The sequence below is a fragment of the Corythoichthys intestinalis genome, chromosome 13 (assembly GCF_030265065.1).
Source record: "Corythoichthys intestinalis isolate RoL2023-P3 chromosome 13, ASM3026506v1, whole genome shotgun sequence".
In the NCBI taxonomy this organism is placed as follows: Eukaryota; Metazoa; Chordata; class Actinopteri; order Syngnathiformes; family Syngnathidae; genus Corythoichthys; species Corythoichthys intestinalis.
Window position 1 is genome coordinate 10474118 of NC_080407.1, and position 16094 is coordinate 10490211.

The 16094-nt window shown below is 39.3% G+C and overlaps 1 protein-coding gene across 2 annotated transcripts in view; it reads left to right on the plus strand.

Moving 5' to 3' along the window:
- wnt5b (wingless-type MMTV integration site family, member 5b) overlaps nucleotides 1-15842 on the plus strand; it is a 104525-nt gene extending 88683 nt beyond the window's left edge. For both annotated transcript variants that reach the window (XM_057855372.1, XM_057855371.1), the window contains 3 exons: nucleotides 1244-1536; nucleotides 14399-14557; nucleotides 14628-15842. In XM_057855372.1, coding sequence (XP_057711355.1) covers nucleotides 1244-1536; nucleotides 14399-14557; nucleotides 14628-14927 — 752 coding nt within the window. In that variant the 3' untranslated portion in view covers nucleotides 14928-15842. The remainder of the gene's footprint in view (nucleotides 1-1243; nucleotides 1537-14398; nucleotides 14558-14627) is intronic.
- The last annotated feature ends 252 nt before the right edge of the window (nucleotides 15843-16094 follow it).

Here is a 16094-nt window from a genome sequence, read left to right on the forward strand (position 1 = left end):
TTTATAGAGCAAGTGAATGGAAATACAGTATATACGGAATCACTCCATTCTGAGAGAAAAAATATGGAATCATGAGAAACAAACAAAGAAATAACAAACAAAACACATTTCTAGTATTAGGTAGCACCACGTCTGGCTTTTATGACAGCTTGAAGTCTCTGAGGCATGGGCTTGATGAGTGTTCTTCATCAATTTGGTGCCAACTCTCTGTGATTGCAGTTGCCAGATCAACCTTGCAGGTCGGAGCCTTGCTGTGGACCATTCCCCCCCCCAATTTCCCCCACAGGTTTTCAATAGGGTTGACATCTGGGCTATTTGCAGGCCATGACATTGACTAGATGTGTCTTTCTCCAAGAAATTCTTTAACAGTTTTAGCTCTGTGGCATGATACATTGTAATCTTGGAGAAGGATTTCATTATCCCCAAACATATTTTCAATTGAAGGGATAAGAAAGCTGTCTAAAATTTCAATGTAAACTTGTGCAATTCTTGAAGATTTAACCACAGCCATCTCCCTTCCATCCGCCTTCGCCTGACATGCAGCCCCATATCATCAAGGACTAAGGGAATTTTTATGTTTTCTTCAGGCAGTCATCTTTGTAAATCTCAATGGAACAGCACCAAACCAAAGTCCCAGCATCATCACCTTGTACAGAGTCAAGAATCTGCATTGGACAAGGTGATGATGCTGGAACTTTGGACCTGCAAGGATGATCTGGCAACTGCAACAAATTCATTATTTTTTCAAGCTTTTTATCTGAGTTTGTTATACATGATAAAATGTCTGAGTGAGTGCTGGTCCGAGACTGGTGATTTGCTAGGGGTTGTATTTAAAATCGCTTTAAAAAAACATTGTGAATTAATTTGCAATCTGTCAATGTTACACGGTATATTCTTTAGTGCACATATTAGTAAATAGAAAGTGACAATAGCAGTGTAAAGTTCAACAAGAAGAAGCACCAGCCTCTTGTTTGTTTTCATGCAAATTGATTGTTTTACATGACTTAACCTATTGCCTTGCCAGTAGCCATCTCTTGCACAACTTTAAAGCACTTTGTGTATTAAATCCACTGATGCAAGGCTTGTGTTGTGTATTCCAAAGTGGGGTCTGGGAATCTTTAATATGCTCTGCCGAGGCTATGAGGAAGTGCTTGGGGGCTTTACTGCTACAGCACAAACAAACAATGTCTATAAAGGTTGGTCTGGAAGAACCTGAAACATCAACAGATGTTTGTCCTTCCAGGTTCCAGAGAAACTGCCTTCACGTACGCCGTCAGCGCGGCCGGCGTAGTCAACGCCATCAGCCGGGCCTGCCGCGAGGGCGAGCTGTCCACCTGCGGCTGCAGCCGGGCGGCACGGCCCCGCGACCTGCCTCGGGACTGGCTTTGGGGCGGCTGCGGCGACAACGTGCACTACGGCTACCGCTTTGCCCGCGAGTTTGTAGATGCCCGGGAGCGTGAGAAGAACTTCCCGAGGGGCTCTCCGGAGCACTCGCGCACGCTCATGAACCTGCAGAACAACGAAGCGGGACGACAGGTACTGAAAAATGGCCTTTCTGGCAATTTACTTTCACTTGGCGCTCAAGTTTAGACATCTGGAGTGTCCGCTCTTTCCTTGGAAGTCAGGAATGTGTGGGTGAGTCAAGGTGGCCCCCGAACTGCCTGACCTTGTGGTATTTTTTTGTGTGTGTGTCAAGCAAGGGCGTACGTTTGGTCTTAATATTGGTTGGGACGATATAACGGCATAACCTGCATGTAAATTTTTTTGCTGCGGACGGGACATTAATAAGACCAAACATATTTGGTAAAAGGGGGTCAGGGCTACATTTCCCACTAATATGAATCTAAATAATCCATAGGCTAAATTATTAATGCAAAATAAATCTGTATTAAACTATACTAACTTTCACTCTGCAAATTTATAACGTTTTAATCTGATAATTTTTGCTAAGTCCAGTCAAATAATTTTCTCCATCTTTTTTTGAGTGTTAAGGCTAGTTAACTTATTAATGTGTCAGATTCTTCCACTTTAAGTAAACATTAGTATTTGTTCATCTTAAGCCCATATATCTAAAAGTTGGTCGTTTTTCACGTAAATCAAGAAAAAAAAGTATTTTAAATAATGTTTTGAACAATATTCTTGAATTAAGAACATTTCAAGTTTTTCTTTTAAGATTAAATATTAGGGCTGTCAAACGATTAAAATTTTTAATCAAGTTAATTACAGCTTAAAAATTAATTAATCGTAATTAATCACAATTAATCGCAATTTAAACCATCTATAAAATATGCCATATTTTTCTATAAATTATATATATATTCTGTAAAATAAATTGTTGGAATGGAAAGATAAGACACAAGATGGATATATACATTCAACATACGGTACATAAGGACTATTTGTTTATTATAACAATAAATCAACAAGATGGCATTACCATTATTAACATTCTGTTAAAGCGATCCATGGATAGAAAGACTTGTAGTTCTTAAAAGATAAGTGTTAGTACAAGTTATAGAAATTTTATATTAAAACCCCTCTTCATGTTTTCGTTTTATTAAAATTTGTAAAATTTTCAATCAAAAAATAAACTAGTAGCTCGCCATTGTTGTCAATAATTACACCATACTCACTCCCCAAACCCATAAAATCATTTGGACCCAAGCGCCAGCAGAGGGCGCCAAACACCAAAAAACAAGTAACAAGCAGAAATTAAACGGCTGTCATTTTAATCTGTTTGAGCGGGGTAGGTGCGTTAATTGTGTCAAATATTTTAACGTGATTAATTTAAAAAATACCCCCCGTTAACGCGATAATTTTGACAGCCCGATTAAATATTAGGGCTGTCAAACGATTAGAATTTTTAATCGAGTTAATTACAGCTTAAAAATTAGTTAATCGTAATTAATCGCAATTCAAACCATCTATAAAATATGCCATATTTTTCTGTAAATTATTGTTGGAATGGAAAGATAAGACACAAGATGGATATATACATTCAACATACGGTACATAAGGACTATTTGTTTATTATAACAATAAATCAACAAGATGGCATTACCATTATTATTAACATTCTGTTAAAGCGATCCATGACTTGTAGTTCTTAAAAGATAAATGTTAGTACAACTTATAGAAATTTTATATTAAAACCCCTCCTAATGTTTTCGTTTTAATAAAATTTGTAAAATTTTCAATCAAAAAATAAACTAGTAGCCCGCCATTGTTTATGTCAATAATTACACAATGCTCATGGGTGCTGAAGCCCATAAAAATCAGTCGCACCCAAGCGCCAGCAGAGGGCGAAAAAACTCCAAAAAACACAAGTATCAAGTGGACATTGCACTGTGCTGTCATTTTAATCAGTTTGAGCGGGGCATGTGCGTTAATTGTGTCAAATATTTTAACGTGATTAATTTTAAAAATTATTTACCGCCCGTTAATGCGATAATTTTGACAGCCCTATTAAATATACAAACGTTTTGCTTAAAATAAGTCTTTTAAGCTTATTTTCAGCTAGCTGTTTTTCTTATTTCAAGAAATCTAAGTGAGTAAAACCGACTTGAAGCACTGTAACAGTAGCAAAATTAGTGGAGTGTCCCCCACCTCCACAACATTGACGTCTTTTTACATTACTTACAGTGGCTGCTGCTGGCGGAAAAAAACTTCTAATATCCCTCGTCTTTGAAGGGGGCGGGGGAGGCGGCATCTGTCAGGCTGTGAATGCGTGTGTGTGTGGAGGGGGCGGGGGTTCAATCATCAGCCAATCAAACGTGCGTTTGAGGGGAAAAAAATGGACTGGCACATTCAGCGAGTGAAAAGGGGTCAGTGTAAGTCTGAACATAATGAAAGTACTGTAATTAACTTAATAATGGTAGGATCAATTATATCCTTACAATATATAGGAAGACAATCTAAATGACCTATATAACTAAAATCATTAAATAATGCAAATAACGCTGCTTAAAAGTTTTCGTCTCGGTGGTTCTTCCTTTTTTATTTATTCATTTATTCTTTTTTTTTTTCAATGGCCGACCTTGCCATTTGGCAATCACAGTAATGTCTGTTCGTGATACTCGCGTCGGCTTGGTCCATTTTTGCGTGTAGAAAATGTTTGATTCTATTCTACAATGGCGGTGATCTCGCGCTAAACCGGAAATAACAGTCTGAGTGGACCAATCACAGTCCGTTTCTGCCTGGTCATACGCGTCTACGCGACGTGAAGGTTAGAAAGTTCGAGAGGAGCGCGTCAGGCTACGGCGCAGGGTCGTAACTCGGGTCTTCCTTGACGGCGCAGGTTTGACGCGGAAGTATAACTCGGCCTTAAGGGGATCGCCTACTTTGCCTGAGTAGTAGATCCGCCTATGGTTATGTCCGTACCGTCCCTATGCAAACCTACGCCCTTGGTGTCAAGGTTGTTTATTGGAAGACTCCAATAAATTGGCCAAAACCACCCTCTTCAACTACATTGTTTTGGCAAAGTTTTAAGACTTTGGCTGAATCAGAGTTTCTCAAGATTTTCTTAGGACAATGGGAGTTGTTTGAGAAGGCCCGACAAGGAACCTTTCACCCTTGATTCGGCTCTGTTCACTGACACAGCCTTGTTAAAGCTCCATTTGCCGGTTCGTGCGCATGAGGAGAATGTGTTTGTTGAAGCCGTTTACAAGACAAGACACCCGGGCGTGAGTCGAGCGAGCTCAAGTTTGATTTGCACGACAGACAGCGAGCCTGCTTTTTGCGTGCGTGGCTGGCGTCAAAGGTCAGGGCCTGGCGAGCTTGTGTTTCTGCTACGAGGGTCCCGCTGGGGCTGTAAGAGAGCATATGAGAAATCTACCGCGACAGCGCTGTATACACACACGCACATTTTCCTCTCGCTTTGTTTCCTCTCCATCCGAACGGAAGAGAGATGAAAAAAAGCCAGTCCCGCTCGGCTGAACAAGGCAAACCACGGCGCTTTTGTACGCAGGTGACGGGGGCGTGCTGCTCTGTGTGTATGTGCGTGTGAGCGTTTAGCTTCATTTGACTTGTGCACAAAGGCAGACAACGTGTGTGCGTAAAAATGTGTGTGTCGCGTCTGCAGACAGAGACTCGGGGTGAGCGATGGACCTCCGTCACACTCCCCCGACTCTCAAAGACTCGCTGGCACACACACCGGGGCCAACTGTCTCCATTTGACACAAATCAAATGAGGCGGCACTTGTCACACACACACACTCGAGATGTACATTCTCTGTCTAAACTCCCCAAACCTCCCTTGAGAACACATTTATCTTTCATCGGCGGGATTTTTTTGTAGCAAATTCCAACAGTGATGTCCGCTAACGATAAAAGACAAGTTCTTTATTTTTGTCTGAGCCAGAATAGAGTGAGGAAAAAAGTGCATTGTTGTCCATCATGAGCAGTGTTGTCAGTAACGTGTTACTGTAATCTCATTACTTTTTTCAGTAACGAGTAATCTAACGCGTTCATTTTTCTACACCAGTAATCTGATTAAAGTTAGTTTCCTTAGTGTCTCTGCGTTACTATTTTTTCATTGCCTCATAACGTATATAGAATGAAGAATATTGTAGTCATGTACAAAGAGCATTTTGAATCGAAAATGCTAAAATAAAAGGTTCCCGGTACGTGTTTCCATGACGACCTCTTAGCTATTTCCTGTTTTGGTCTCGCGTTACGCGTTGTGGGACTGAGCCAGGTGGACATTCGCGCCGAGTGTTGAGACGTTGCGAGGGAATGTTGATCTGTGGATATCCATGAATGAAGGTGAGTATTTTTCCTACATTCTGGAGGGTATCAGCAAAAGGTTGGACCCCCTACATGCGCGGCCGTTTCGTAGCTTTGATGTAGCATCGACGGGCAGTCATCGCTCCAAGTTGGCAAGCTTTGTTTACATGATATGCGTGTTGCACATTTATGCCGTGAGGTGATGTGTTCGTTTAGCATCTGTGGGATGTGTTGTAAGTCCGAATGAGTGTAAAGTGCTTAGTTACCGCCACGTTTTCTGGCCAAATTGACCGCGTGTGTGTTGAGAGGAGTACTTCCGGGTTGTTAATGTGCACGGCTGCACTCGCATCCGCGCCCGCCACCACAGTTGTGTTTATTGCACTGTACAATCCACTTGTGTGTGGTTGATTATTGTGCCGTCAGTTTGCATTGTTTTACATTGGCACTGATATGCTGTTAACCATAACCCGAAATTAAGAAGTTTTGACTTTAGGCTTATTCTTAGAGTTAGCCGGGTTTAATTGGTCGGTGGAGTTGATTTCAACAAATTCCAAGCAGTTTGTCAGATATTTGTTAGTTTCAGGGCTCCGGAGTGGCTAAGCCAGCACGAAATTCTGATATTCCCCTTTAAATTCAATCATCGGAAAGTCAATTACATGTGATGACATTTTTCTGTTGTCATTCTTATGTTGAGGCGGCAAAGGGAGAAAAATGGGTAAAAAGTAACTGATAGATTACTTTTATAGTAACTTGGTTACTTTGATAATGAAGTAATCAGTAAAGTAGGTCTGTCAAACGAGCGGTAATTAATTTTTTTAAATTAATCCTGTTAAAATATTTGACGCAATTAACGCACAAATGCCCTGCTCAAACAGATTAAAATGACAGCACAGTAAAAGCTGGAGTTTTGCCGCCCTCTGCTGGCGCTTGGGTGCGACTGATTTTATAGGTTTCAGCACCCATGAGCATTGTGTAAGTAATTATTGACATCAACAATGGCGGGCTACTAGTTTTTTTGATTGAAAATTTTACAAATTTTATTAAAACGAAAACATGAAGAGGGGTTTTAATATAAAATGTCTATAACTTGTACTAAAATTTATCTTTTAAGAACTACAAGTCTTTCTATCCATGGATTGCTTTAATAGAATGTTAATAATGGTAATGCCATCTTGTTGATTTATTGTTATAATAAAGAAATACAGTACTTATGTACCGTATGTTGAATGTATATAGCCATCTTGTGTCTTATCTTTCCATTCCAACAATAATTTACAGAAAAATATGGCATATTTTATAGATGGTTTCAATTGTGATTAATTGCGATTAATTACGATTAATTCATTTTTAAGCTGTAATTAACTCGATTAAAAATTTTAATCGTTTGACACCCCTACAGTAAAGTAACTAGATTACTTTTTTGAGACGTAATTAGTAATTAAATTTTTCAAGTCATCTGTGACAACACTGATCATGAGTACATATGTTATAAATACAGGATTTTTAACACTGTGGCTGCCATTGACGCGATCGACGTCCAGTTCATTTTGACTGGGAGTCACAGGGGTGGACTGGGGTTGGTGGAGTGGCCCGGGAGTCATTGAAAACATGGACTGTGTTGGAAGCCATCCAGCCGGCAACACAACAAACAGCATTTTATGTGGTTTCGGACTAAAATCATATGGTAAAACAATAACCCTTAATTAGCCTACAGTAAAATAATCACAGCAGTGTAATCATTTTAAAGCTTGTAGTGATTTTAATGCAAACAGGCCATTGATACAATAAACCAGGGGTCCCCAAACTTTTTCCTGTGAGGGCAACATAGCGTTTTCCTTCTCTGATGAGGGGCCGGGTCAGTTTGTCACAGAAAAAGTGTGACGATTGCAGGAGCGCTTAAATGTAAAAATGTATTGTTTTTCAGAAAGCCACAATCAAATTACCCTTTCTGAATTCTTCACAGAACAAAAGTAAATAAAAATAATATAATATAATATATAGCGCTGTCAAAATTATCGCTTTAACGGGCGGTAATTCATTTTTTTTATTAATCACATTAAAATATTTGACGCATTTAACGCACATGCCCCGCTCAAACAGAATAAAATGACAGCACAGTGTCATGTCCATTTGTTACTTGTGTTTTTTGGTGTTTTGTCACCCTCTGCTGGCGCTTGCGTGCGACTGAATTTATGGGTTTCAGCACCATGAGCATTGTGTAATTATTGACATCAACAATGGCGAGCTACTAGTTTATTTTTTGTTTGAAAATTTTACAAATTTTATTCAAATGAAAACATTAAGAGGAGGATTTTAATGTAAAATTTCTATAGCTTGCACAAACATTGATCTTTTAAGAACTACAAGTCTTTCTATCCATGGATCGCTTTAAAAGAATGTGAATAATGTTAAAGACATCTTGTTGATTTATTGTTATAATAAACAAATACAGTACTTATGTACAGCATGTTGAATGTATATATCCGTCTTGTGTCTAATCTTTCCATTCCAACAATAATTTACAGAAAAATATGGCATATTTTATAGATGGTTTGAATTGCAATTACGATTAATTAATTTTTAGCTGTTATTAACTCGATTAAAAATTTTAATCGTTTGACAGCCCAAAATATACTGTAATAATAAAACTATTAATTAAATAGATAATAACCAAATAAACCTCTTTGGCTTCTTCACAGGAAAAAGCCAGGAAATAAATAACACTATTGGGGAAAAAATAATAATAATAATTGTTCAGGGGGCCGGACCAAATGTGGAAGCGGGCCGTAGTTTGGGGACTCCTGCCATAAACTATAACATTAGTAAACCTTTAGAGAACTGTAACATATACATGTAGGAGTTTTAATTAACATTTTCAAAATATTGGTAAAGTAAAAATACATAGTTTTGAGTTTGTGAGTGGTCAGAGAGGTCCACTACTAATACATACCAAACTTAGCCAGAATTTATTCAGAATTGTGGATTTACAGTACCGCAAAAACGGGAACTGTAACCAGATCAAAGTTCACATGTAGGATGTTTAATTCATTTTTTCATCCACTACTAAAATTCACCAACCTTGGCCAGAACTTAGTCAAAATTGTGGATTTACAGTACCACAAAAATGAGAACTGCAACATGATCAAAGTATATATGTAGGACTTTGAATTTGTTTTTTTAAATATAGGGACAGCAAAAATGCCTAGTTCTGAGCATGTGAGTAGTTAGAGAGGTCGGCTACTAATATTTATCAACCTTCGCCAGAACTTATTCAAAATTGTGGATTTACAGTACCACAAAAATGAGAACTGTAACATGATCAAAGTATATATGTAGGACCTTTAATTTGTTTTTCTAAATATTGGTACATCAAAAATGCCTAGTTTTGAGTTTTAGAGTCGTCAGAGAGGTCCACTATTAATACTTATCAACTTTAGTCAGAATTTACTCAGGATTGGAGATTTACAGTACCATAAAAATGAGAAATGTAACCAGATCAAAGTTCACATGTAGGACTTTTAATGTGTTTCTAAGTTTTGGTACATCAAAAATGCCTAGTTTTGAGTATGAGAGTAGTCAGAGAGGTCCACTACTAATATTTACCAACCTTGGCCAGAATTTATTCAGGATTGGGGATTTACAGTACCACAAAAATGAGAACTGTAACCAAATCAAAGTTCACATGTAGAACGTTGAATTCATTTTTCTAATTATTGGTCCAGTATAAATGCAGTTTTGAGTATGTGAGCCGTCAGAGAGGTCCACGATTAAAATTCACCAACCTTGGCCAGAATTTATTCAAAATTGTAGATTTACAGTACCACAAAAATGAGAACTGCAACATGATCAAAGTATACAAGTAGGACTTTTAATTTGTTTTTTTCTAAGCATTGGTCCAGCAAAAATGCCAGGTTTTAAGCATGTGAACCGTCAGAGAAGTCCACTATTAAAATTCACCAACCTTCGCCAGAACCTATTCAAAATTGTGGATTTACAGTACCACAAAAAAGAGAACTCTAACATAATTCAAGTATACACATAGGACTTTTAACTTGTTTTTTCTAAATATTGGTACATCAAAAATGCCTAGTTTTGAGTATGAGAGTAGTCAGAGAAGTCCACTACTAATATTTACCAACCTTGGCCAGAATTTGCTCAGAATTGTGGATTTAAAGTATCACAAAAATGAGAACTGTAACCTGATCAAAGTTCACATGTAGGACGTTTTTTTTCTAAATATTGGTATAGTAAAAATGCAGTTTTGAGTATACGAGTTGTCAGAGAGGGCCACTGTTAAAATTCACCAACCTTGGCCAGAACTTATTCAAAATTGTGGATTTACAGTACTACAAAAATGAGAACTGTAACCAGATCAAAGTTCACATGTAGGACGTTGAATTCATTTTTCTAAATATTGGTCCGGTAAAAATGCAGTTTTGAGTATGTGGGCTGTCAGAGAGGTCCACTATTAAAATTCACCAACCTTCGTCAGAACCTATTCAAAATTGTGGATTTACAGTATCACAAAAATGAGAACTGTAACATGATCAAAGTATATATGTCGGACTTTTAATTTGGTTTTCTAAATATTGGTACAGCAAAAATTTTTAGTTTTGAGCTTCTGGGCTGTCGGAGAGGTCGACTACTAATATTTACCAACCTTGGCCAGAACTTATTCAAAATTGTGGATTTACAGTATCACAAAAATGAGAACTGTAACCAGATCAAAGTTCACATTTAGGACTTTAAATTCAGTTTTCTAAATAGTGGTCCAGTAAAAATGCAGTTTTGAGTATGTGAACTGTCAGAGGCGTCCATTACTAAAATTCACCAAGCTTGGCCAGAACTTCTTCAAAATTGTAGATTTTCAGTACCACAAAAATGAGGTCATAATTGATTGGACGTCTATCGGTGTCAATGACAGTGAATGAGTGAAGAAGACAAAACAAGGAGGTGCATTTCTGTTCTTCCTATTGTTCCTGACAAGATGGCAACTCCACCATGGATGAGTGACCGTGTCAATGAGCCCAGCAGGCGTGTTACACCAAAGAGCACAGCATGATTCTTATAACACACACAGCATGAGTTCATATGTCGGAAACGTACCCAAAACTAAGAATCCACGACTCCGTGTTTGAGCAAAGCGAGTTCTCACCTCCACTGAAGTCAATAACTGCTGAGAATGTATAAAACGCCGACCCGAACAAAATGTCATTGTTTGCCCAAAGGGGGGGTCGGTGAGGTTGGATGGCGGGATTGCCGGGTGGCGAGTGCTATGCCTTCTGGGTAGGAAAGGAGAGGGGCAACAGAAGCGGGTTAGCAGAGGGGGGGTTACAGGGTTGAAAGGTTAACAGAGGTGAAAAGGTAATGGGGATCAGGCAACCCGAGGAGAGGACAGGCACTCATGTGAGTCCCCATTTTAAGAACACAGAGAGTTTTATGTGAGCACAAAGCGTGATGAGTGATGTCCTTGGTATGATGTGTGTTGCTTGTGAGCCTTTCGGGGAGGGTTCGGGGGCTCGAGAGGCCTGGTCAGGCTCCCCCTAAAGTTCTCTAGATAGCATCATAAATCTTCTTGTATTTCCTGTTCTGTTTTTCACATGTAGCATGAGCACAGGATGCTTAAGGTGCGACTATCAAGGTTTTCTCTAAGTGAGAATACATGTTGAAATGCATAGAACGAAAATGACACGATGGTTGGGGAGTGATGTAACAATTGTAACATTTGTGTAACTGCATCCAGTTATGTTACTGTGAGAAAATTATGATTTGATTGCAAATGTGTTTTGCGGACGATTGTGAGTCATTAATAGCAATTGGCTGTCTGCGGTCATGTTGTAAACAAGCAATGCAAGCTGTACCCGATTCATTATTCCTAAAAGATTTTGAAGCGCCACCTTGTGGTGTTGTATATTAGTTTGTACTGTAATTTTTGCACTATAAGGTGCACCTGAATCTAAGCTGCCACCAACCAAATTTGGCACGAAAACTGCATTTGTTCATTGATGAGCTGCGCTGGACTACAAGCCGCAGCTGTCCTTACTGTATTATAGGATATTTACACCAAAAGATATTGACAGGTAACACCTTAAGACCAAATAAACCACCATGAAGCTTTGAACCAATTGGCTGTAAAGCTTCATTTGGCCATTACTGCTCCCTTTTTCTGTGCTAATTATTTCTTCAGTTCCTGTTCCAGTTGTTTCATTCATTGCTGGTTATGGTATTTGGTAAACAAATGAACCACCATGAAGCTTTGAACCAATTGCAAAATCCAAAGCTTCATTGCTTCAAGAAGCTTCATTTGGCCATCACTGCTCCCTTGGGGGAGACAGTCAACCTCTGCTGCCACCTGCTGTCAACACTGTTGTCATCCAACATGCGTCCAAGCATGCATGGCAGCACCACTGATGTAAATTATAATGAAAATTAATTTTCTATGGTAATTATTTCTTCAGTTACTGTTCTAGTTGTTTCATTAATTGCGAGTTATGGTATTTTATAACACTTTATTTGACAGTAGTGGCATAAGACTGTCATAAGACCAAATTAACCACCGTGAAGCTTTGAACCAATTGCAAAATGCAAAGCTTCATTGCTTCAAGAAGCTTCATTTGGCCATCACTGCTCCCTTGGGGGAGACAGTCAACCTCTGCTGCCACCTGCTGTCAACACTGTTGTCATCCAACATGCGTCCAAGCATGCATGGCAGCACCACTGATGTAAATTATAATGAAAATTAATTTTCTATGGTAATTATTTCTTCAGTTACTGTTCTAGTTGTTTCATTAATTGCGAGTTATGGTATTTTATAACACTTTATTTGACAGTAGTGGCATAAGACTGTCATAAGACCAAATTAACCACCGTGAAGCTTTGAACCAATTGCAAAATGCAACGCTTCATTGCTTCAAGAAGCTTCATTTGGCCATCACTGCTCCCTTGGGGGAGACAGTCAACCTCTGCTGCCACCTGCTGTCAACACTGTTGTCATCCATCATGCCTCCTAGCTCGCATTGCAGCGCCGGAAATGTAAATAACAATGAAAATTAATTTTCTTTACTAATTATTTCTTCAGTTACTGTTCTAGTTGTTTCATTAATTGAGAGTTATGGTATTTTATAACACTTTATTTAACAGTAGTGCCATAAGACTGTCATAAGACCAAATTAACCACCATGAAGCTTTGAACCAATTGGCTGCAAAGCCTTATTTGGCCATCAATGCTCTCTTGGGGGAGACAGTCAACCTCTGCTGCCATCTGTTGTCAACACTGTTGTTATACAACATGCGTCCTAGCATGCATTGCGCGCTACAAATATAAATAACAATCCAAATTCATGTTCTGTGCTAATTATTTCTTCAGTTCAGTTACTGTTCCATTTGTTTCATTAATTGCTACTTATGGTATTTTCTAACACTTCATTTGACAGTAGTGCCATGAGACTGTCATAAAACCAAATGAACCACCATGAAGCTTTGAACCAATTGCAAAATGCAAAGCTTCATTGCTTCAAGAAGCTTCCTTTGGCCATCATTGCTCCCTTGGGGGAGACGGTCAACCTCTGCTGCCACCTGCTGTCAACACTAATGTCATCCATCATGCCTCCTAGCATCCATTGCAGCGCGAGAAATGTAAATAACAATGAAAATGAATTTTCTATGCTAATTATGTCTTCAGTTACTGTTCTAGTTGTTTCATTTATTGCGAGTTATGGTATTTGGGAACACTTTATTTGACAGTAGTGCCATAAGACTGCCATAAGACCAAATTAACCACAGTGAAGCTTTGAACCAATTGCAAAATGCAAAGCTTCATTGCATCAAGAAGCTTCATTTGGCCATCACTGCTCCCTTGGGGGAGACAGTCAACCTCTGCTGCCACCTGCTGTCAACACAGTTGTTGTCCAACATGCCTTCTAGCGTGCATTGCAGCACTACAGATGTAAATAACAATCAAAATTTATGTTCTGTGCTTATTATTTCTTCAGTTACTGTTCCAGTTGTTTCATTAATTGCTAGTTATTGTATTTGGTAACACTTTATTTGACAGTGGCACCATAAGAATGTCATTAGACAATCATAATTATGACATGACACTGTCATGAGCATTAATGAATGCTTATAACAGATGTCATTTCACGTTTTCCTGCAAATTATCTGACTTTTGAATGGATGTAAAAGATCCTAGCTGGACATAAATGGAGTTAGTGACATAATTTGCCAGATAACACTGTCATAAACATTCAGTAATGCCAATGATAGTGTCATGTCATAATTATGACGGTTTTATAGATAAAATGTTACCTATAACACAAATAAATCAACGACTATTAAGCCGAAGGATTCAAAATGAAGGAAAAAAGTAGGGGTTTAATAGTCCGAAAATTACGGTAATTTAAATAAGAGAATTTACCAAATAAGATAATATTTGTTACTCTTAACTTAAACATTTAGAAACTCATTGGAATAGTAGCACTACTATTCCCAAAAATGTAACTTGGAACTGTCACCAATGAGATTTCTTCCCGACACTATCCTGCTGCTCGCGCTGATGAACACTCAAAGGGGAGCTGGGCCACTGTAGTTACAAAAATACTCCACAAGAGCGCAGCATTGTAACAGTCAGCTCCAGTTAAAACCAGGCTTAAATCTGCTTGTATGACTCTTGCAGGCGGTGTACAACCTGGCCAACGTGGCCTGCAAGTGTCACGGTGTGTCAGGCTCGTGCAGCCTGAAGACGTGCTGGCTCCAGCTGGCTGACTTCCGCCGCGTTGGCGAGTTCCTCAAGGAGAAGTACGACAGCGCCGCCGCCATGCGTATCGGACGCAAGGTAACCAGACCGGAACGAGTGTCCGAAAACGGGCAGAGGATTCAAACTAACCGTTTTTCTATCTGTCCAGGGCAAACTGGAACAAGTGGACAAGCGCTTTAACCCACCCACTCCGGAAGATCTGGTGTACATCGACCCAAGTCCGGACTACTGCCTCCACAATGAGACTACGGGCTCGCTAGGCACGCAAGGCCGCCTGTGCAACAAGACGTCGGAAGGCATGGACGGCTGCGAACTGATGTGCTGCGGCCGGGGCTACGATCAATTCAAGACGTACAAGCACGAGCGCTGCCACTGCAAGTTCCACTGGTGCTGCTACGTCAAGTGCAAGCGCTGCACCTCCCTGGTCGATCAGTTTGTCTGTAAATAACGGCGACGACGGAGTCGAAATAAAAGTGCTGCTGGGTTTGCTTCAGGATCAACCGATCAATCCTTTTTCTGTACCGCTTCGTCCGATCCCAGCTGACTTTGAGCCAGAACTGTTCACGCTCACAGTTAATGAATGACAAATACATGAACACGGGCCCGTGTTGAGATTCTCAGATCTTCAGAACTGCCTTGCAGATGTGCTAACCACTCGCTCACCATTTGGAGTCTTTTTAAAAATCCTTCCTCCTTTCCTGACCCAAACCCTGACAGCCGACGGAAGATGAAAATAAGCAGGCGAAATAAATGGATCCTAAAAAGAAGGGACGAATGACTCCAATGAAATAGAAAATTAGATAACTGAATAATAGACAATTTAAAAGAGACTCTCACACACTATAGTTTGTATCAACCCCTTTGATTCTGGCTAGCAGGAGTGAACATGCTAACTGCCAAAACCAAGGAATTGCTTGTCAAAGACTGGAAGGAGTCAGTCTTCATGACACAGTCATAGAAATGCAATTACCTAAAAATCTTCCAGGTCCGACACGACCTTTGTCGAAGAGCAACACGCACGGGATAAGAAGCAACATTATGAGATTGACGACCCATAAATCCATATCAACAGTTAACCGAGCTTGACCTGACGTCTTCCCTTGGGCCCGTCCCGTCTTCATCCTGTTTCCAAAATATATCACGCTTGCCTATGGTGGGAAAGAATTGGTCGATAATAATTAAATCTGATTGACAAGAGACTTAAAAAATGAACTTGTGTGTGACCCAAAAAAAAGAACAGAATGGACTGCGATTTATTATGAGCTACTTTAAAAGAAATTTTGATCATAAGAGAAAGTATATATTTTATTACTGTTTTCATTTTGTATGTTTTATACATATTCTTTTGATAAACTAGTCTATGGACAATGACGCTTCATTTCTTGTTCTGCTTTTTTACCCCCTCTTTTGTTTTATTAGGGCCCAAGCACCAACTGGCGCGGGAGCCCTACTGTAATGCAAAGTTTTTTTTTGTTTTTTTTCAGGGTAAATGAAAATGGCCAATTTGGAGGCCTGACAATGCTTAAAACTCACCAAAATTTGCACTTGAATTTTTAAAAAAGGCCTCTCAAGTTTTTTTCAACATAGAGCAATAAAATTTGGGGAGTCGATACCT